Here is a 23,007-nt window from a genome sequence, read left to right on the forward strand (position 1 = left end):
GAGTTACATAATGTGTTGTGTTATTTCTGCTATTGTTTATTGTATCATGAGCTTTTTCAATGTCTCATTGTCTTCTAATATTTTTCATTTGTGTTCTGATTTTTCTTATGCGTATATGTTGCTCAGCATCAACTATATTCTTGTATATGGCTTGTTTAGCTAAGGCATCTGCTTCTTCATCTTGCTGAGTACCACAGTGTGAAGGTATCCACATGAATACTGTGTCACAGTTTGTTTTTCTTGGATTATGTACAAGTTTCCTGCATCAATTAACCAAATTTGTGCAAGCATGTTCTTTAGAGTTTAAAGATTATCTACAAATCCATAAATGTCTTTTTCTTGCATGTCATCTGTAGTCCTTCATTTATTTTTTGTAGCTCTACAGCAGTACTGGAGCTGTAATTGTTCATTCTTTGGTAATCTTTCATCAACATATACTATATGCCAGGTTTGAAAATTTTCCTAACAACCACACCACATCCCACATGAACTCTGCATACAGAGCCATCATAATATAAGTGTAATGAATTTTGACTTGGATAGTCATTAATTTCTCTAAGTATATCTGTTTTACTGTGCTTTCATTCATCTCATATTTCCTGTGTTATCTATCCTTATGGAGATTTTTTCCTGTGTTATCTATCCTTATGGAGATTTTTCTGTTACACCAAGGTTTGATTTTTATTTCACTGTTCTCAGGGAGGCAGAAATTTACTATATCATAGTACTTCATTGCTTTGTATAACCTGAGTATGCAGGTACTTGTTTTACATATTCTTAGGCAGCCCATATGGTATGCATCTCCACAAGTTTTGAGATAGATGTCTTTTCATCTTATAATTCTTGTTGTGCATAGTGTTGCCAATTTTTTAATTCTATGGACAATTCTGGGTAAATTCAGTTCCATTCTCATAGTTTCTGTTCGGGTTGTTCTTGGTCATCCTAGTATTATTCTCATTGCCTCATTCTACAGCGTTTCTAATATCTATATCCTTGTCTGCATATATTATTAAGACTGGTGCTGAGTAATCTATTACTGACCTAATTGTGATTATGTATATAGTCCTGAGTACCGAGATACCAAACCCATTTTTCTTATTCACTAATACCTTTAATGGTTTGAGTCTTACCATATAGATATTCTTGACAATTTATCTGATCCTTACTTTTGCTAAGTCCTATGTTCTTAGATAAATATATTTTTTTTTTTGTCATCTTTTCCAATCATATCTCATTTCAGTGAAAAATATTGTCATTGAATGCTCTTGTTTGATGTTCTTGTTTATGACTAATCCCATGTGTAAAGACAATCTTTGGATTTCTGTAATAATATTACTCATTATTGCCTTGCTCTTACACTGGATAAGGATCTCATCTGCATATACAATTACTTGAATACCCTCTGTAAGATTGTGTCTTGCTGTTCTGTCCATGAATACATTGAATGGCATGGGACTAAGGATGTCTTCCTGTGGTGTACTGAGTTCCAACTCTTTCTCTTCAGATTCACATCCCTGGAACCAGACTTTCAGATTTCTTCTAGTCAGATAATCCATTATCCATGTTAATAGACCTTTTACTGCTTTGCCTAATTCTTGTAGTAGTACCCCCATGTTTAGTCTCAAATGCTCCTTAGATCAATGAATATCCTATACATTACCTCAGCATTATTTAGACATGTTATTATACAATTTGCAGGAGATCTCCCTTTCAAAAGACAATATTCTCAGACTTAGGATCTTCAGTCATATACATCAATCTATTAAACAGCTCCTTCCATTAATTTGCATAGACATGACATAAAAGATATAGGTCTATTTATTATCACATTTTAGTACTGGCTATTTTCCATTGTCATGGCAACCTACCTTTTTTGTATATTAAATTGATTAGATATAGAATTGGGATGTTATCCATATATACTAGGTAGTTTATTATAAGTAAGCCCATCCTCTCCTGGTATTATAGATTTACCCTTCTTCATAGCATTTAATAGCTCCTCTGTTGTAAATGGTACACACATTTCATATTGTATTTCACTTTGATTTTTTACCATTTACTCTCTCTCATACCTCTTATTGTTCAGACATTGTCTTATATTTTCAGGAAGGTTCCTATAATTAGAGTCATACATCCATTATAAGCTTTTCCTATGAGATCTGGGTCAACTGTTCTTTTCTTTTTTTCCTCTTTGATCACATTGCTCCAGATCTGACTCAAGGATTTGCCTGATCATATCTCTCATAAGAAAGTTCCCTATCATTTGTTCCTAGCCTTATTTTTAACATTGGTGGTTCATTCATCAACTCACAAAAGTAATTTTCTATTATCTTCATTTGCTCAATTTCCTGGTTTCATTCCTATTCTGTTTCTTGGTTTTCATATGGGTTTGTTTAACAGTGCATCAGTAACATTTAATAAATCTTCAAAAAAAACTAATTTCTGTTCAGGATGTTCTTTGTATTCTTTATACTATTCACTTATGTTCTGTATGAACCAAATTCATTGTTATTCTTTTAGTGTGTATATCTAGCATTCCTTGGAGTTACTTTCTCTACAAATATGGTTATGTTTAATGCAAAGCAGTCACTAAGTCAGTCATTAACATTATCAGTTGTTGCCTGTACATGCTCCATATTGAAAAGTATTGCATAGTCTAGCCTACCTTCTCTCACATGGGGGTTAGTGTACCATCCCCTAGTACCAGTACATTATCTAGCAATTCCATGATACTGTTCGATTCCTTTCCATTTAAATTTTGGTTACCAATTGTCCCAATTTCATTGTGTCTGGCATTCAAGTCCCTTATTAGTATAGTATATAGTCTGGCAGATCATCAAACACATGTGAATTAGCTTGTACAAGTGATGCAGATTACTGCCCTGTTAACATGAACATGTACATTAAGGCATTTTTACCATGTATTCTTTGTGCAAGGTGCTATCAGGTATGTTGTTTTTCAATCTATATGTCAAGAGTTTTTTCCCCTTTATAAGAGAGGTAGCCAAGTCAGAGGCACATACCCACTCTCATCCACCACCCTTTCCTCCCTCTCACCTTAGCTGCTCATGGACAATGGGTCATCCCTGTATCCTGCCCACTACCCTGGGTAAGAAACTATGTAGCAAGACATTATATCCACAGCAAGGCTACTTTGCTTAACTGGCAAACCCTATCTATCCCTTCATGCAGAAAAAGACAAGACATGGAACAATCCCTTCATGCTGCACCAAAATATCTCACACATAAGCAAACTTACCCCCCCCATCCCCTGCCCCTCCCTTGCATCAGAGTATCATCTGTACCCAGCCACTCTCCACTCATCCCAATCTCCTGATTTCTCCCTTCTTTGCTGAACAGTCATTCCCTTCTTGCTCACTCCCCCCTTCATCCCATCCATCCATCTCATCCTTGGTCATCCCATTAGATTCACTCCCCCCACCTCTGCCTTCCACACCTCTATGACTCTTTATTCACTAATTCTTCCCATGCGTCCAAACCATTCCAATACTCTTTCATCAGCCCTTTCTGCCATCACCTTTTCCACTCCCAATCTCCTACTCACCTCCTTGTTTCTCATTCTCTACAGCCTAGTAACCCCTGACATACTTCTCAGACATTTCATTGCACATTCAAACTTTTCCTCTCTGCCTCTTGTAAATTCCAAATCTCTGCCCAATATAATCTCCTTTTTGCATCTATTCCCAGATGCCTTTTTCTCATGATACTTGTTAATCCCCCAAGGCATTTACCTGCTTCTCTCAAACTACAATTCACCTCTTCCTCCACTCCTCCCTTTCCTGCCACACGTGACCCCTAATACCTAAAGCTATCCACTTCCTTCAGCCTATCTCCTTTAGTACTTCCAACTCACTGCTATCCTCTCCCCTTGTACATCTCAACCTTATATTTACCCACATTTATGCTCAACTTCCTCCTAATGTGTACCTTCTTAAACTCAGTCACTAACTCCTTTAATCTCCCTTCTGACCCTGTGCAGTGTTGTCATTAAACAACAACTGGCTCACCTCCCATTTTTCTCCTTTTTTTTTTTAACAATTTCTAGTCCTCTGCCCATTACCCTCGCCTTTACCTCCTGCACCACCCCATCCATGTACACATTTAACAGCCATGGTAACGTGCATGTTGCTAAAGCTCTCTCACATATGTGCCTTACTACAAAAATCTGACCCATGCATTACACTCAACAAACTGATCCCTGTGGAAGTTTTCCAAGCAGAACCCTAAAGTTTGGGTCTTTTAATGTGTGTGGATGTGGTACAGATGAGAGTAAAAGGGAAGAGATAGGCAGTATGTTTGCAAGAAGGAAGATGGATACATTCCCTATAAATGAAACCAAATTGAAAGGGAGTGGTGATTATGAGTTTGGAAGTGCATTGGGGATGGTGTCAGGAGTGAGGAAAGGATGAGGGAAAGGGGTGGCTTTACTAGTAAGTGAGGAAATAGGTAAGCTTGTGGTGGAGTGGAAAGAGATTTCCTCAAGGTTAATGTGGATGAAGGTGAAACTGAGAAGGGAGATGTAGGTCTTTGTAAGTGCATATGGGCCTGGTAGTGTGAAGAATGTAGAGGAAAAGGAGGCTTTTTTTGATGCCGATTCCTATTTGACATTAACCCCTTCCATACGGTGCCGCACACGTAGGCGTCATGGACTTAGATCTCGGTGGCAGCAGCCAATGCCAGCCGTACGACGTGTCGCAATAATAATCGCATCATAAAATATAGTCACCGCTTATATCGATCGTTCTCTCTTCACCCGTGAATTTTGGTAACCATAGAAAATGCGATTACAAAAGAATTAGAAAGAATGTCATTATGGAGGGGCGACTACAATAAATATAATCAAGACGCCGATATGGCAGCCTCGCGAATACACTCGCTCCCCATGACGCCTACGTGTGCGGCCCCGTATGGAAGGGGTTAATTTCTGATGCCGATACCGATGTCAATTTCTATTCACTCTCAGTTGCCAATGCCAATGCCAATTCCACTATATATAATTACAGTATATCAGTTTTAATGTAAACTATGGAACTATGATTTTTACTTGCTTTATAATCTATGTAGATTTATACACGCCAGATTGGGCTACTTTTTGACTATTCTATTATGTACTTGTTTCCATAAAAAGTTCTTGTTTACAACTATTTTTAAACCAACATCACTAAGCACAATTAATCAGTGGTTTTATTCTATAAGCCAGTGGTCCATAATCACTAAATACATAAATGCCTCTAAAGTCTACTCACAAAAATTGTATTTTTGAATAACAGAGAACTATTTAGCCAAAATACATGAAGATACATTGTTATATATTTACTTGTTAAGATACATAAAAAATCTTTATAAACAATTTGTTTGGCTATAAATTTCTGTGAAGTGGGCATAAATCCGTCTGCCAATTTTTCACACTTATGAGTGGGTAAAATCGACAGAGTCCACGGACACCTGGATGATTTATTCCCATACTACTCTCACTTAATTTCTGTTGTAGAAACTTTGCTTTTAATATGTGTATATATATATATATATATATATATATATATATATATGTGTGTAAAAAAAAAAAATTATATACAAAAATGAAATTGAAAATTAATAGAATTTACTCTAACATTTACACCAGCTTGTACTGTTATTTTAAAAGCATTGGCATTGGCAAAATATTGCAGATGTTGATGCCGAATCCCATTATAATACAAAAACAAAAATGCTGATGCCGACTTACTAAAAAAGTGCCGATTCTTGCCTAAGCCGATTAATCGGGACACCCCTATTGATGATAGTTACCATAGTGTTTGGAAAGTCAGGCATAAATACACATGGGACAAGGTGGTGGATGGAAGAGTGATTAATAAGGCATTAATGGACTACATAGTGGTATCCAGGAAAAAAGTAGAAAGAGTTTCAGATGCCCATGTTCTTAGGGGAGAGTGGGGGGAATATCAGATAGTTGATGATAGCTAACATTGTTTAGGAAGAAAGTCAGGCTTAAGTACACATGGGAGAGGGTGGTGGATGGAAAGGTGATTGATAAGGCATTAGTGGACTATGTAGTGGTATCCAGGAAAAGAGTAAGAAGAGTTCTGGATGTCCATGTTCTTGGGGGAGAGAGTGGGGGAATATCAGATCATTTTTTGGTGGAAGGTAAGTTGAAAGTGGAGGATAGGTGGAGAAAAAGGAAAAGGGCAGAAGGCAGAGAGGCATTTTGAGGAAGGTTTAAATGAGAAGGAAAAGGAGCAGGAGAACAAGAAGCTGAGAGAAGTGTGGGAAGTAGGTGGTGAAGGATAGAGTAGAAGGTAGTGTGGAAAAGGAATGGGAGTGTTTCAAGGAGGAAGAGACAAGGTGTCCAAAGATGGTATGTGGAACAAAGAGGGTGTGAGGGAATAGAAGGAAGGGTAGTTGGGATGATGAAGTTAAGAAGGTAGTAGAAGAGAAGCTAGCATTCAGAGACTGGTTGCAAAGTAGGATGAGAGAAAAATATGAGGAGTCTAAAGAAAAAAGAAGAAATGGTAAACAAAAGATAAAGGAGGCAAAAAGTACAGATGTAAAATGAGGGAGAAGTATGACAGAAAAAATTGAAAGCAATAAAAGGATGTTTGGAAGGAAATTAAGAGAAAAGGGGAGGTGAGTCAAGTAGAGGAGAAAAGGTAAAAGGCACAGATGGACAGATGTTAATGAAAGAGGAGGCAATAAGGGGAAGATGGGCAGAGCATTTTAGAGAGCTGTTGAATTTGGAGTAGGGTAGGGAGGGATTGGTGGTGGTAGTAGGAGGTGCTAAGAAAATAATGGTGATTGGAGGAGAAATAACAAAAGATGAGGTACAAGTAGTTCTGAAAATTATGAGGGCAGGTAAGGTACCTGGGTTAGATGGGTGTCATGCAGTGTCTGAAGAAGAAAGTACAGTAATAATGGAGTGGCTAGTGAAGTTGTTTAATGTGTGTTGGCAGTAGGATAGAGTGATGGAGGAGTGCCTATATAGTTCCACTTTACAAAGGAAAAGGGAACAAATGTGGTTGTTGTTTTCAATGTAGGTAAAAAGACCACATGTATTATTTTGTAAATCTACCTGTAGATCAAATAGTTGGTACCCTTTTATATAATTGTAGTATTTATACCAACCTCGTGTAATGCTACTATGTATGTGTTTTGTGATAGTGCATAAGCATTTACATTTGTTGATCATTTGTGTAAACCGTTTACATCCCATGATAGTATATATATTATACTTGTTACTCTCCCAAATATTATTGATCATTTCAAATGTTGCATTTCTCTTTTCTACATTAGGGTTATGTACATATTCTTCAATCATATTTGATATCTAATTCATGCCAGTTTTTACATTGTCACTAGTTACATTCATAGCCTCATGCTTACTCAAATTCTTGCTTGTCTTCATCTTAGATTTTTGAAGTGTATTCATTTTCTACTGTGCTTTCACATACCTCTTTAAAAGTAACATTGAAAGCATATTTCATTTTCTTTACTTCTAATTTGTTTCTTAAGGCTAAATAAGTGCTATTAGATAACCTTCATGATCTGTACTCTTGCCTACAATTCCTATATTATTAGCTCTCACTTGTCTTACATTTTCATTTGCTACACTATTTCCATTTTTCATCTCTACATTTCCATATGTTGTCTTTATCACTATTACACATCTGCCCCTTTTGTTTTCCATTCTGTGCTAGTTCTTTTCCCACATTAGCGGTAATCATTATGGCATTTCCTTGCCAGTGTGTCCACACTTTGAACATTGGTAACGTATCACGGGTGGTTCTTGATATGTAGCAGTTTTTTATAGCCCAAACATTTCACAAGTACTCTCTGGGGCACTTCTTTTATATAACTCTAAGAAATGTGGTTTAGATTCAAGTCTACCATTATACCAAAATTTATGTTTTTTTTATCCATCAAGCAATACGTCATCAGGGTCCAGGTATGTGGGAAAATTGAACAATATTACCTTTGTGTACTTTTCATTTACTTCTGGTTCTTCCAAAGTAACTTTTTTGTAGCCTACAATTATGAGGTATTTCAAAGGTTCATTGCCCTTCATAGTAATGTAAGGTTTATACTTGCCTTCCTTAAAAAGTACTTCAAAACCCTGCTGTTTTTTGGAGAGTCCAATTGCCCATTTAACCTTACTGTGGAAGGACATGTCTATTCGTTTTCTTTTACTTACTTGCCTGGCCAATTCTTCCCTGTGGTTTGCTGTAGCTGCACCATTTTCATAGTTTTTCTCTTCTCACCATTGATAGCAGTTTATGTTTTCTTCCCTTGACTAATTGAAATCCATCTTCCTCATTACTATCACTGCTTGATATGGCTCAGTCCATAGCAACTATTGTTGCTCCATTTCTTTGGTTATCCCACTTAAACTACTAAGGGGTGAAGGTTTCTCTTCTTCCATTGCCATTTTCAGTGAAGTCGATGTCAGTAGGTAGAAACAACTTTGCCAACCGTATAGTTGATGAATGGAATAAACTTCCTGCAAAGGTAGTGCAATGTAGTTCAGTTCGAAGCTTTAAGACTCATTTAGATAAACACCTAAGCAAGATGCTGTAATGATTATAATTTATTTTATATTATTTGTTTTTGTTTTGTTATCATTTGTCTGTTTGATTTTCTTTTATTATTAGTTATGTGTCAATTTATTATTGTTTACTGTTTGCCTGTTTCTTTGTTATTCAACTGTACCTATGCTTTTTTTTTTTTTTTTTTTTTTGCATACATTATTATATAGATATGGACCAATAGGTCTCCTGTCGGCATGCTCCGCCTTTGTAATCCTTTGTAACCCTTTGTGATCATCTGTCTGTCTGTAAGCACCTGGCTTACTGCTGTTTGTAATTGTGTTCAGCACTTAGGTAGTTCTTTAGCAATAGGGGGTTCTTCCTGATCAGGTCTGAACACGACTGCTGCCAAGTGGTGAATTAGGGGGGTTAGCACAAATGACTGATTTCCTATTGAAACAAAAATCTGATTCATTCAAATCAACAAGAAAACTGTAAGAAAAATAGGTTTACAAAACTAATTAGCCTGTTGGATGTTTTCCAAACATTAGGATTCATATCACTATATGGTATATAACTGAATACATTGGTTTTTCTCCTAATTTCCTTCCAGACCATTATGTGAAGCTCTTGTAGATCACTAAGGTGATATTTTCTTAAGTCAGGTCTCACGTATGTGCAACTTTTTATTGTGATTTTTATTAGTTGTTAGAAGCTTAACCCCTTCGATACAATGACGCCTATGTAGGCATCCTGAGGAGCAAGTGGGTACGCGAGGATGCCGATGTCGGCATCTTGATTATATATATTGTAGTTGTACCTGCATGACCCCCATACTCTGTAAACTGGCTTCATCATATTTTCTATGGTTTTCAAAATTCATGGGTGAAAGAGAACGAACAATATACAGCAGTAACTTTATTTTTTATAATGTGAGTATTATGTCGCAACATCGCACGTCTGGCAGCTAATGCTGCCCGCGAGATTTTGGCCCGGAGTGAAGGGGTTAATTAGATTGTGGCTGCTACAGGGATTGTTTTTACCACCACCATTTAACATATTTTTGTAATTAGTAACCAGTAGGCTAAGTACATCCCCTTGCCATGTGTATTCTTTCCCACATTGGGTTAGGTAATTGTCTTGATTGATATTCAATAAATGGCAGTGAAATTGAAATAAATCATCAGGAGATTATGATTGGGAGAGGCGTCTTCCAATGTTTTTGGATAGCAGTAGCCATTGATTGGCCAGCTGAAGCTACAGTGACAAAGCATAAAACTATCAGGTGACCCTTCAGTTCATAATGAGGTATAGTATTCTGTAGCAGGATGAAGTCCATGGAGTCTTCAGCCATCAAGAACTCTGGACATTCAGCCATTTTAAATGCCAATAGAACAAAACTATTAACAAAGTGTAATACCTGTTGGTCAAGCACTGGCTAGTACCATAAGAGGAGGTGAGCCAGTCTTTAGGCTTTATATTGAAAAGTCACTTTATGTTCCCCCTGCCATATAATGTTACTCCAAATATAGCAGATCTAAGCAGTACCAGTTGATGTCACCTGCTGTATATCTTTCAGGTACTCCTGAATATATGTCCACGAAACGGTACAGATGTATGAAGAAAATGATTGAGTATGAAATGACCTGTGTACAAGATAGAGTTTGTATGAAACATCCTCACTTCTGATATTACATAATCTCCTCTAGGTAAATGTCAGTTTTTATGAACATTAATGGACTTACAATGATTGTTAAATGTTAATGTTCAGTCTCTGGATTGAACAGACTCCAGTGCCAGGTATTAAAATGTAGCTTTTTCAGGTCCAGGATTTACCAATCCAGATTTAATATGCAGAGTTGTCCTTAAATGTTATACATTTGCCATGGATGCTGGAGAAAAATCATTCCATTGTGACTTTTGTGATGCAGATTTTTCCCGTAAGGGTAATCTCAACAGGCATAAATTGATCCACACAGGAGAGAAGCCGTTCAAATGTAACCTTTGTGATACAGCTTTCAGAGAAAAGCACCATTTCAAAAGCCACATGATGACCCACACAGGGGAAAAACCTTTCCAGTGTAATCTTTGCAATGCAGCTTATACAACTAAGGCTGGTCTTGAATATCATGTGACAACCCACAAAGGAGAGAAGCCTTTCCATTGTGACCTTTGTGACTCTGCTTTCAGAAATAAATCTGGCTTTAATTCTCACATGAGAACCCACACAGAAGAGAAGCAATTCAAGTGCGACCTTTGCGATGCAGCTTTCAGAAATAAATCTGACATTAATATTCACATGAGGACCCACACAGGAGAGAAACCTTTCAAGTGTGACCTTTGTGATGCAGCTTTTGCAAGAAAGGCCAATCTTGAAGATCATGTGATGACCCACACAGGAGAGAAGCCCTTCCAGTGTGACTTTTGTGATGGAGCTTTTTCCCGTAAGGGTAATCTCAACAGGCATAAATTGATCCACACAGGAGAGAAGCCGTTCAAATGTAACCTTTGTGATGCAGCTTTCAGAGGAAAGCACCGTTTCAAAAGCCACATGACGACCCACACAGGGAAAAAGCCTTTCCAGTGTAATCTTTGCAATGCAGCTTATACAACTAAGACTGGTCTTGAATATCATGTGACAACCCACAAAGGAGAGAGGCCTTTCCACTGTGACCTTTGTGACGCAGCTTTCAGAAATAAATCTGACATTAATTCTCACATGAGGACCCACACAGAAGAGAGGCCTTTCCATTGTGACCTTTGCGATGCAGCTTTCAGAAATAAATCTGACATTAATATTCACATGAGGACCCACACAGGAGAGAGGCCTCACAAATGTGACCTCTGTGATGCAGCTTTTGCAAGAAAGACCAGTCTTGAACATCATGTGATGACCCACACAGGAGAGAAGCCCTTCCAGTGTGACTTTTGTGATGCAGCTTTCATAAGGAAATGTGACCTTAATTATCATATGAGGACCCACACAGGAGAGAAGCCCTTCCAATGTGACCTCTGTGCGGCAGCTTTTGTAAGAAGGCAACAGCTCAAAAACCACATGAGGACCCACACAGGGGAGAAGCCTTTTCAGTGTGACATTTGCATTACAGCTTTCTCACATAAGAGTAGTCTTGACAGACATCTGAATATCCACACAAGATAAAAAGTCAAGTGAACTTTGCAATAAAGGTTTCTTGTGAAATATTATTATTAGTGTCTCAGTGACCCAAACAGGAGAGAAGGCTTTACAAAGGTTATTAACAATAAGAATTTGTAAAACTATATGAAATAAGTCTTTTACATGACATTTTCTTTCATATTGATTAGCTATTACATTTTATTTATACAATATATATATATATGTCTACTATAAAGTAATGTCGTAGCACATTGATAAAATAAACTTTTTATCCCACAGTCAGAGAAAAGAAGACACTAATGTCGAACGTTCTGTATATTTCAATCCCTAACTGTGACCCTCTTCAGCATAATGAATACATAGTGGAAGGCATATGCTTATATACAAAAATGTGAGGTGAGAAAAGGAACAAGCTCAGGTTACGTGACTGATGCTCCGCAGGTCGCGTGGGGTTTTGTGACCTTGGGGTACATGAGGTAGCACATGGCTGACTGCTGAGGTAATGATGCAGTCAGGTAACCACTGGCCATTTGATATATTAAAATTAAGTAAAAATTTTATTAGGGAAGACTCAATTATTTTCCTTTTAAATCTACATGTTGATCTATAGATTATTTCAGCATCTTTGAAATATACAGAACGTTCGACATTAGTGTCTTCTTTTCTCCGACTGTGGGATAAAAAGTTTATATATATGTCTATTTAAAAACCGGATACATACTTTGAGTAGGAACTATACAATTAAATTCTTTATAGATAGTTTTTGTTAGTTTGGCTCTCTATATACTGAGAGCTTTTTCTCCTTTACAAAGGAGATAGCCAAGTCAGGGTTCACATACCTATTCCCACCCATTTCACTCCCACCACCCCCTCCACCTCTTCCATTTCAACTTCTCATGGAGGACAGGCCTTCCCCTGCATCTGCAGCAACGCCACTTCACTCAACAACCTCCCCTCTCCATTCTCTCATGCAGAAAAAGAGAATATGGGGAGAAATCCCTTTGGACTGTGTCAAAATATCATTCACATATAAGCCCCCCATCCCTCCCTTGCATAACAGTATCATCCATACACAGTCATTCTCCACTCATCCCTATCTCTTGACTGCTCCTTTCATTGCTCAAAAGACATTCCCCTCTTGTTCAACACCCCTTCACCCCATCCATCCATCTCATCCTTGGGTGTCCCCTCAAATTCACTCCCTCCACCTCTGCCTTTCATACCTCTTTCATTAACCCATTAAACTCCGATGACAAGATTCTTTGTCATTTGGTCAAATAAAACAAAAAATCATAAAACACCAAAATGTTTGATCAAACACCAGAAAAATAGGACGTCAGTGGACTGACATCATATTTTTCTGGTGTTTGATCAAACATTTTGGTGTTTTATGATTTTTTGTTTTATTTGACCAAATGACAAAGAATCTTGTCATCGGAGTTCAATGGGTTAACCTTTCATCACTCATTTTTCCATGTGTCCAAACCATCCCAATAATCTTTCATCAGCTCTATCTGCCATCTCTTTTTCCACTCCCACTCTCCTCATTTAATCACTCTGTCCAACCTACAGTAGTAACTCCTACCATACTTCTCAGACATTTCATATCAAGCACATTTAAACCTTTCCTCTCTGCCTGTCTTAAATTCCAAGTTTCTGCTTCATACAAAGCCATCAGCATAATCACCCCTTCATACAGTCTCCTCTTTGCATCCATTCCCAGTTTCCTATTTCTCATAACACTTTTTAAGCCCCCAAGGCATTTACTCGCTTCTCTCAATCTACAATCTACCTCCATCTCCATACCTCCGTTTCCTGCCACATGTGACCACAAATACCTAAAGGTATCCATTTCCTCCAGCCTCTCTCCTTTTAGACTTCCAACTCACTGCCACCCTCTAATCTTGTACATCTCATCACCTTGCTTTTACCCACATATACCTTCAATTTTCTCCTATTGCATACCTTCCCAAACTCTGTCACTAACTCCCTTAATCCCTCCTTTAATCCTGCCACAAACATAATGTCATCAGCAAACAACAACTGGCTCACCTCCCAGTTTTCTCCATTTTCTTTAACCATCTCCAGTCCCCTGCCCATCACCCTTGCCTTTACCTCATGCACCACACCATCCATGTACACATTGAACAGCCATGGCAATATGACACATTCCTGATGCAGTTTGGCACTGAATAAATTTAATTGGCCTTTAAAAGCTAAGATGTATCCTATTGTTGCATTTGTAAATGTAGTAATCTATCCCATCAGATAACCCCAATGCATTGAAAACGTTAATAGAAGATGTGTGGCTGTGTTAGAATTATTTATATTTCTTTGTACTGTCAAGATGCTACAATGGAACTAGTAAGTTGAGGACTTATGAGCCCAAGTATTTGAGGGAAGAAGGTGGCTTAGGATGACTGGGCATCTATTGGCTCCAGGACCTCCTTGTGTAGTGTCCATATGCCACCCCCACTTCCATTTGTAGTGGCAAATTTAATAACCATTTGCCTTCATTGGTGACTCATTTGGCATCAATACAATGGCCTAGGTATGAAAAGAGGAGGAAATGATAAGTAAAAGAGAGTCGAGGTTATAGTTGGTGAGTAATAGTTCCCAGGACAGGTTGGCTCAACGCCTAGTCCTGGGTAGAATAAAGTTTTTCTTTAGTGTATGTGTGTGTTCAAAGCTGAGATATCTTTATTATGTCTGATTTGTAGTAGCAGTAGTTTTTAAGTTCAATAAAGATCAAGCAAAAGGAGTGTTTTCACTTGGTTCACCTCTCCACTACACATTGTGTCTGAGGTATCAGCCTCTAGGAGACAGGGCATAACATGATGTCGGAAAGTATTTTCTCTTGGTATTCAAACAAGATGGGTTAGATATGGTACTTGATTGAGATTCGATCTTCAATGTGGAAGAGAGAAATATACTAACGTCAACATTAGCATAGAAGACGTAGCCAGATAATAAAGCTACAAAATTCCCATGTTCAGACAAAATTTCTGAGCATTAAATAAGTGTAAATTTGAAATTTGTGAGCATTTAGCAAAGTATATTTTAAGTCTGCTCACACTGGATTTGTGCCTATTTCTCAGGGGTAGGCAGACATTCCTGTAGTTAAAAAGGATAACTCTTTCGTGAACAACTACAGACCAATCAATTTGACATTGGTTACACTGGTTTACAGAGAAATTGAAGTAAGAATAGAAATAGTTCTTTTAGCCTAATTTTGGGGTGGTGATATTAGATGCAAAACCAGTTTTTACTCATCACCTGTAGTTTTTCAGATTTGTAGAATTGTAAATATGTATATGCATTCAGGGTTACCAGATGCAACCTATTTAGGAAATTGTGTTTATTCATTTTTTATTAGAAATTTTAGGAATTGTAGTCTTTCTATAAGAATTTAAATACCCCCAGCGTCCCTATTGACCACTCAGTCTACCTGAGGGAGTTGTATGACAATATGGAGCTCCTCTAGAAGCTGTCAAGTACAACCAATACCAATGTAGTCTCTGTGAGGACCTCAAAGTCATTGGGCTCCTTATGGGTATGCAAGCAGATTTCATAAAACACTGCTGCTATCTCTGTCTCTGGGACAGACTGTGTCCAAGCACTACAAGCAGAACTGGGAGCCTAGGAGCACTTTTGTGCCTGGTGAAGTGTCCAAGATAATCCTCTGGTGGACGTAAACATGGAGTTTCTCCTCTTCATATCAGGCTTGGTGTAATCAAGAGTTTCATGAATGCCATGGACGAAAATGGTGTTGCTTTCAAATATTTGTGCACTCTATTCCCATCTCTGAGTTCTGCTAAACTTAGGGAGGGCATCTTCATTGGACCTCAGCTTGAAGAGGTGATGAAGGATAAGGATTTTGAAGATCTTCTTACCTTAAAGGAACTGAGAGCATTTAACCCATTCAACTCCGATGACAAGATGTCTTGTCATTTGGTCAAATAAAACAAAAAATCATAATAAAACAACAAAATGTTTGATGATCAAACAGCACCAGAAAAATATGACGTCATCAGTCCTCCTCGAGGAGGAGGACTGATGACGTCATATTTTTCTGGTGCTGTTTGATCATCAAACATTTTGTTGTTTTATTATGATTTTTTGTTTTATTTGACCAAATGACAAGACATCTTGTCATCGGAGTTGAATGGGTTAAGTCAGTCTGTCATGGCCTCCTTGGTAACACACAGATGTTAAGTCATCAAAAGTGTATCAAGAAGTTGTTACAGGCTTATGAGGGTATGTGATGCTGAATGTCACAAAAAGTAATAATAATAACTTTCACCACTTCCATCTCCATTTTCCCCCTCTGAGTCTTGGAGCAGTGAGTGATGAGCATGGAGAAAGGTTCCATAAAGATATTGCTGAAATGGAAACTATCTGTCACTACCAAAGCAATTGGAACCCCAGCAAGATGGGCAAATTCTGCTGGATGTACTTTCACAACATTCCAAAGGCAGGGTACACAAGATCATAAAAAAAAAAAAAAAAAAAAAATGCTAAACAAATTTGTGTATCGTATTATCCAAGTAATTTAGTTCTACCAGTGTTCCTATGCTGTTTTTTCTGTAATGTGTCATTGTAAGAGATGAAATAGACATTTTAAACTTGTACGCAATATGATCAAAATGGGATATGTGAAAGCACAAAAACTAAAGGTGATAGACCAAAACTGTTCACCAATTTGAATTCACTACATTGAAATTAATAAAATGATAAAAATAATAATAATGATAATAATAATGATGATGATAATAATAAGAATGATAATAACAATAACAATAAACACCTATTCACAGCCATGCCTCAGATGGAAAAGAAAATTTGTTAACCAGTGTAAAATTCTGAAATAATAGCAAGTGTCCGGGATTATACTGAGAGGCATAGTCAGACTCTTGAATCAAAGCATGGATTCACCCAGGGTAGCCTAGGTCATGTGTAACTAATATTTTATCCAGTGTCTACAACAGAAATCGCCAACGTACAGCATAAGACTTCCAACAACTTCACAAGAAATAAGTATCATCGGCAAAGACATGGGTGATGACATTCATGTCGTCAATGGATGGCCCGGAAATCCATCAATCGATGGACATATAAGTCACTCATTGATAGAACTTATGATTTAAGTTTTCTTTGTTCTGTTGTAATTAATATTTCCTTTGGGTAGGAGCAAACAATGTAAAGCAATTTCTAAAATTGGTTTTACAGAGTTGCATGAGCATTTGAAGTTTTTTGGTTATTTGCGAGATGCTGAAGGGTCATGAAAATTATAAGAAACGAAGGAAGCTACACAGATTGTAATAATAGATAATAAAAAATATTACAAATACGTATGTACAACACACAAGAAATATTCTATGTCACTATTACATGTATCGTGACAAAGAAAACGAGTAATCAGCAGACTGTGACCTGTATTTTAACATGGATTGTAAAACTTGGTTTCCTGATTTTCCTACGTTACTACTGTAGTAATTATTGTTAGAGAACTGCATTGTTCACCTTAAATTACGGCGATTTCACTCAAGGCTTGTTTAATTTCGATTCGGGAACCTTTCCTGAAACTGCGAACCACACTATCGTAACTTTAATTAAGATACAATTAAACTCCCCACCCTCTTTATTTGATTAAACCTCTGATGTAATTTTGGTTTATAAATCGGGAACTTTGAGAATTTGCTTAAGCAAATTCTCAAAGTTCCCGATTTATAAACCAAAATTACATCAGAGGTTTAATCAAATAAAGAGGGTGGGGAGTTTAATTGTATCTTAATTAAAGAGTTCTAGATGCCCATGTTCTTAGGGGAGAGTGGGGGGAATATCAGATAGTTGATGATAGCTAACAGTGTTTAGGAAGAAAGTCAAGCATAAGTACACATGGGAGAGGGTGGTGGATGGAAAGGTGGTTGATAAGGCATTAATGGACTATGTAGTGGTATCCAGGAAAAGAGTAGGAAGAGTTCTGGATGGCCATGTTCTTAGGGGAGAGAGTGGGGGAATATCAGATCATTTTTTGGTGGAAGGTAAGTTGAGAGTGGAGGATAGGTGGAAAAGACAGGAAAAGGGCAGAAGGCAGAGAGGCATTTTGAGGAAGGTTTAAATGAGAAGGAAAAGGAGCAGGAGAACAAGAAGCTGAGAGAAGTGTGGGAAGTAGGTGGTGAAGGATAGAGTAGAAGGTCGTGTGGAAAAGGAATGGGAGTGTTTCAAGGAGGAAGAGACAAGGTGTCCAAAGATGGTATGTGGAACAAAGAGGGTGTGAGGGAATAGAAGGAAGGGTCGTTGGGATGATGAAGTTAAGAAGGTAGTAGAAGAGAAGAAAGCATTCAGGGATTGGTTGCAAAGTAGGATGAGATAAAAATATGAGGAGTCTAAAGAAAAAAGAAGAAACGGTGAACAAAAGATAAAGGAGGCAAAAAGTGCAGATGTAAAATGGGGGAAAAGTATGACAGAAAAAATTGAAAACAATAAAACGACATTTTAAAAGAAAATCAAGAGAGGAATGGGAGGTGAGTCAAGTAGAGAAAAAAAATTAAAAGGTGAAGATGGACAGATGTTAACAGAGGAGGAGGAAATAAGGGGAAGATGAGCAAAGTATCTTGGATAGCTGTTGAATGTGAAGAAGGGTAGGGAGGGATTGGTGGTGGTAGTAGGAGGTGCTAAGAAAATAATGGTGATTGGAGGAGAAATAACAAAAGATGAGGTACAAGTAGTTCTGAAAATTATGAGGGCAGGTAAGGTACCTGGGTTAGATGGGTGTCATGCAGTGTCTGAAGAAGAAATTACAGTAATAATGGAGTGGCTAGTGAAGTTGTTTAATGTGTGTTGGCAGTAGGATAGAGTGATGGAGGAGTGCCTATATAGTTCCACTTTACAAAGGAAAAGGGAACAAATGTGGGTGTTGTTTTCAATGTAGGTAAAAAGACCACATGTATTATTTTGTAAATCTACCTGTAGATCAAATAGTTGGTACCCTTTTATATAATTGTAGCATTTATACCAACCTCGTGTAATGCTACTATGTATGTGTTTTGTGATAGTGCATAAGCATTTACATTTGTTGATCATTTGTATAAACCATTTACATCCCATGATAGTATATTAATGTTTGGATCCATTATACTTGTTACTCTCCCAAATATTATTGATCATTTCAAATGTTGCATTTCTCTTTTCTACATTAGGGTTATGTTATCAAATATGATTCTTCAATCATATTTGATGTCTAATTCATGCCAGTTTTTACATTGTCACTAGTTACATTCATAGCCTCATGCTTACTCAAATTCTTGCTTGTCTTCATCTTAGATTTTTGAAGTGTATTCATTTTCTACTGTGCTTTCACATACCTCTTTAAAAGTACTAACATTGAAAGCATATTTAATTTTCTTTACTTCTAATTTGTTTCTTAAGGCTAAATAAGTGCTATTACATTACCTTCATGATTTGTACTCTTGCCTACAATTCCTATATTATTAGCTCTCCCTTGTCTTACATTTTCATTTGCTACACTATTTCCATTTTTCATCTCTACATTTCCATATGTTGTCTTTATCACTATTACACATCTGGCCCTTTTGTTTTCCATTCTGTGCTAGTTCTTTTCCCACGTTAGCGGTAATCATGATGGCATTTCCTTGCCAGTGTGTCCACACTTTGAACATTGGTAACATATCACGGGTGGTTCTTCATATGTAGCCAGTTTTTTATAGCCCAAACATTTCACAAGTACTCTCTGGGGCACTTCTTTTATATAACTCTAAGAAATGTGGTTTAGATTCAAGTCTACCATTATACCAAAATTTATGTTTTTTTATCCATCAAGCAATACGTCATCAGGGTCCAGGTATGTGGGAAAAATTGAACAATATTACCTTTGTGTACTTTTCATTTACTTCTGGTTCTTCCAAAGTAACTTTTTTGTAGCCTACAGTTATGAGGTATTTCAAAGGTTCATTGCCCTTCATAGTAATGTAAGGTTTATACTTGCCTTCCTTAAAAAGTACTTCAAAACCCTGCTGTTTTTTGGAGAGTCCAATTGCCCATTTAACCTTACTGTGGAAGGACATGTCTATTCGTTTTCTTTTACTTACTTGCCTGGCCAATTCTTCCCTGTGGTTTGCTGTAGCTGCACCATTTTCATAGTTTTTCTCTTCTCACCTTTGATAGCAGTTTATGTTTTCTTCCCTTGACTACTTGAAATCCATCTTCCTCATTACTATCACTGCTTGATATGGCTCAGTCCATAGCAACTATTGTTGCTCCATTTCTGTGGTTATCCCACTTAAACTTCCAAGGGGTGAAGGTTTCTCTTCTTCCATTGCCATTTTCAGTGAAGTCGATGTCAGTAGGTAGAAACAACTTTGCCAACCATGTAGTTAATGAATGGAATAAACTTCCTGCACAGGTAGTGCAATGTAGTTCAGTTCAAAGCTTTAAGACTCATTTAGATAAACACCTAAGCAAGATGCTGTAATGATTATAATTTATTTTATATTATTTGTTTTTGTTTTGTTATCATTTGTCTGTTTGATTTTCTTTTATTATTAGTTGTGTCAATTTATTGTTGTTTACTGTTTGCCTGTTTCTTTGTTATTCAACTGTACCTATGCTTTTTTTTTTTTTTTTTTTTTTTTTGCATACATTATTATATAGATATGGACCAATAGGTCTCCTGTCGGCATGCTCCGCCTTTGTAATCCTTTGTAACCCTTTGTGATCATCTGTCTGTCTGTAAGCACCTGGCTTACTGCTGTTTGTAATTGTGTTCAGCACTTAGGTAGTTCTTTAGCAATAGGGGGTTCTTCCTGATCAGGTCTGAACACGACTGCTGCCAAGTGGTGAATTAGGGGGGTTAGCACAAATGACTGATTTCCTATTGAAACAAAAATCTGATTCATTCAAATCAACAAGAAAACTGTAAGAAAAATAGGCTTACAAAACTAATTAGCCTGTTGGATGTTTTCCAAACATTAGGATTCATATCACTATATGGTATATAACTGAATACATTGGTTTTTCTCCTAATTTCCTTCCAGACCATTATGTGAAGCTCTTGTAGATCACTAAGGTGATATTTTCTTAAGTCAGGTCTCACGTATGTGCAACTTTTTATTGTGATTTTTATTAGTTGTTAGAAGCTTAACCCCTTCGATACGATGACGCCTACATAGGCATCATGAGGAGCAAGTGGGTATGCAAGGATGCCAATGTCGGCATCCTGATTATATATATTGTAGTTGTACCTGCATGACCCCCATACTCTGTAAACTGTCTTCATCATATTTTCTATGGTTATCAAAATTCATGGGTGAAAGAGAACGAGCAATATACAGCAGTAACTTTATTTTTTACAATGTGAGTATTATGTCGCAACATCGCACGTCTGGCAGCTAATGCTGCCCGCGAGATTTTGGCCCGGAGTGAAGGGGTTAATTAGATTGTGGCTGCTACAGGGATTGTTTTTACCACCACCATTTAACATATTTTTGTAATTAGTAACCAGTAGGCTAAGTACATCCCCTTGCCATGTGTATTCTTTCCCACATTGGGTTAGGTAATTGTCTTGATTGATATTCAATAAATGGCAGTGAAATTGAAATAAATCATCAGGAGATTATGATTGGGAGAGGCGTCTTCCAATGTTTTTGGATAGCAGTAGCCATTGATTGGCCAGCTGAAGCTACAGTGACAAAGCATAAAACTATCAGGTGACCCTTCAGTTCATAATGAGGTATAGTATTCTGTAGCAGGATGAAGTCCATGGAGTCTTCAGCCATCAAGAACTCTGGACATTCAGCCATTTTAAATGCCAATAGAACAAAACTATTAACAAAGTGTAATACCTGTTGGTCAAGCACTGGCTAGTACCATAAGAGGAGGTGAGCCAGTCTTTAGGCTTTATATTGAAAAGTCACTTTATGTTCCCCCTGCCATATAATGTTACTCCAAATATAGCAGATCTAAGCAGTACCAGTTGATGTCACCTGCTGTATATCTTTCAGGTACTCCTGAATATATGTCCACGAAACGGTACAGATGTATGAAGAAAATGATTGAGTATGAAATGACCTGTGTACAAGATAGAGTTTGTATGAAACATCCTCACTTCTGATATTACATAATCTCCTCTAGGTAAATGTCAATTTTTATGAACATAAATGGACTTGCAATGATTGTTAAATGTTAATGTTCAGTCTCTGGATTGAACAGACTCCAGTGCCAGGTATAAAAATGTAGCTTTTTCAGGTCCAGGATTTACCAATCCAGATTTAATATGCAGAGTTGTCCTTAAATGTTATACATTTGCCATGGATGCTGGAGAAAAATCATTCCATTGTGACTTTTGTGATGCAGATTTTTCCCGTAAGGGTAATCTCAACAGGCATAAATTGATCCACACAGGAGAGAAGCCGTTCAAATGTAACCTTTGTGATACAGCTTTCAGAGAAAAGCACCATTTCAAAAGCCACATGATGACCCACACAGGGGAAAAACCTTTCCAGTGTAATCTTTGCAATGCAGCTTATACAACTAAGGCTGGTCTTGAATATCATGTGACAACCCACAAAGGAGAGAAGCCTTTCCATTGTGACCTTTGTGACTCGGCTTTCAGAAATAAATCTGGCTTTAATTCTCACATGAGAACCCACACAGAAGAGAAGCAATTCAAGTGCGACCTTTGCAATGCAGCTTTCAGAAATAAATCTGACATTAATATTCACATGAGGACCCACACAGGAGAGAAACCTTTCAAGTGTGACCTTTGTGATGCAGCTTTTGCAAGAAAGGCCAATCTTGAAGATCATGTGATGACCCACACAGGAGAGAAGCCCTTCCAGTGTGACTTTTGTGATGGAGCTTTTTCCCGTAAGGGTAATCTCAACAGGCATAAATTGATCCACACAGGAGAGAAGCCGTTCAAATGTAACCTTTGTGATGCAGCTTTCAGAGGAAAGCACCGTTTCAAAAGCCACATGACGACCCACACAGGGAAAAAGCCTTTCCAGTGTAATCTTTGCAATGCAGCTTATACAACTAAGACTGGTCTTGAATATCATGTGACAACCCACAAAGGAGAGAGGCCTTTCCACTGTGACCTTTGTGATGCAGCTTTCAGAAATAAATCTGACATTAATTCTCACATGAGAACCCACACAGAAGAGAGGCCTTTCCATTGTGACCTTTGTGATGCAGCTTTCAGAAATAAATCTGACATTAATATTCACATGAGGACCCACACAGGAGAGAGGCCTCACAAATGTGACCTCTGTGATGCAGCTTTTGCAAGAAAGACCAGTCTTGAACATCATGTGA

The 23,007-nt window shown here is 37.5% G+C and overlaps 2 protein-coding genes across 2 annotated transcripts; both read left to right on the plus strand.

Moving 5' to 3' along the window:
* Nucleotides 1–10,119: 10,119 nt before the first annotated feature.
* Nucleotides 10,120–11,826, plus strand: LOC143030410 (uncharacterized). Its single transcript, XM_076193558.1, has 2 exons — nucleotides 10,120–10,246; nucleotides 10,361–11,826. Exon 2 carries the CDS (start codon nucleotides 10,423–10,425, stop codon nucleotides 11,695–11,697), a length of 1,275 nt encoding a protein of 424 aa, XP_076049673.1. The 5' UTR covers nucleotides 10,120–10,246; nucleotides 10,361–10,422; the 3' UTR covers nucleotides 11,698–11,826.
* A 9,872-nt stretch (nucleotides 11,827–21,698) lies between these two features.
* On the plus strand, nucleotides 21,699–23,007 carry LOC143032068 (uncharacterized). Its single transcript, XM_076196534.1, has 3 exons — nucleotides 21,699–21,825; nucleotides 21,940–22,751; nucleotides 22,936–23,007. The coding sequence occupies exons 2-3, from the start codon at nucleotides 22,002–22,004 to the stop codon at nucleotides 23,005–23,007; spliced, it is 822 nt and encodes a 273-aa protein (XP_076052649.1). The 5' UTR covers nucleotides 21,699–21,825; nucleotides 21,940–22,001.

The sequence above is a fragment of the Oratosquilla oratoria genome, chromosome 12 (assembly GCF_046742065.1).
Source record: "Oratosquilla oratoria isolate Oo_2021 chromosome 12, ASM4674206v1, whole genome shotgun sequence".
Classification (NCBI taxonomy): Eukaryota; Metazoa; Arthropoda; class Malacostraca; order Stomatopoda; family Squillidae; genus Oratosquilla; species Oratosquilla oratoria.

Bases quoted from the DNA above. Each gene is read 5' to 3' on its own strand.
- LOC143032068 (XM_076196534.1), top strand. From the start codon at position 22,002: ATGGATGCTGGAGAAAAATCATTCCATTGTGACTTTTGTGATGCAGAT. The intron at 22,752-22,935 runs GTGACAACCCAC...GGACCCACACAG, and splicing joins AGACTGGTCTTGAATATCAT to GAGAGAGGCCTCACAAATGT.
- LOC143030410 (XM_076193558.1), top strand. From the start codon at position 10,423: ATGGATGCTGGAGAAAAATCATTCCATTGTGACTTTTGTGATGCAGAT.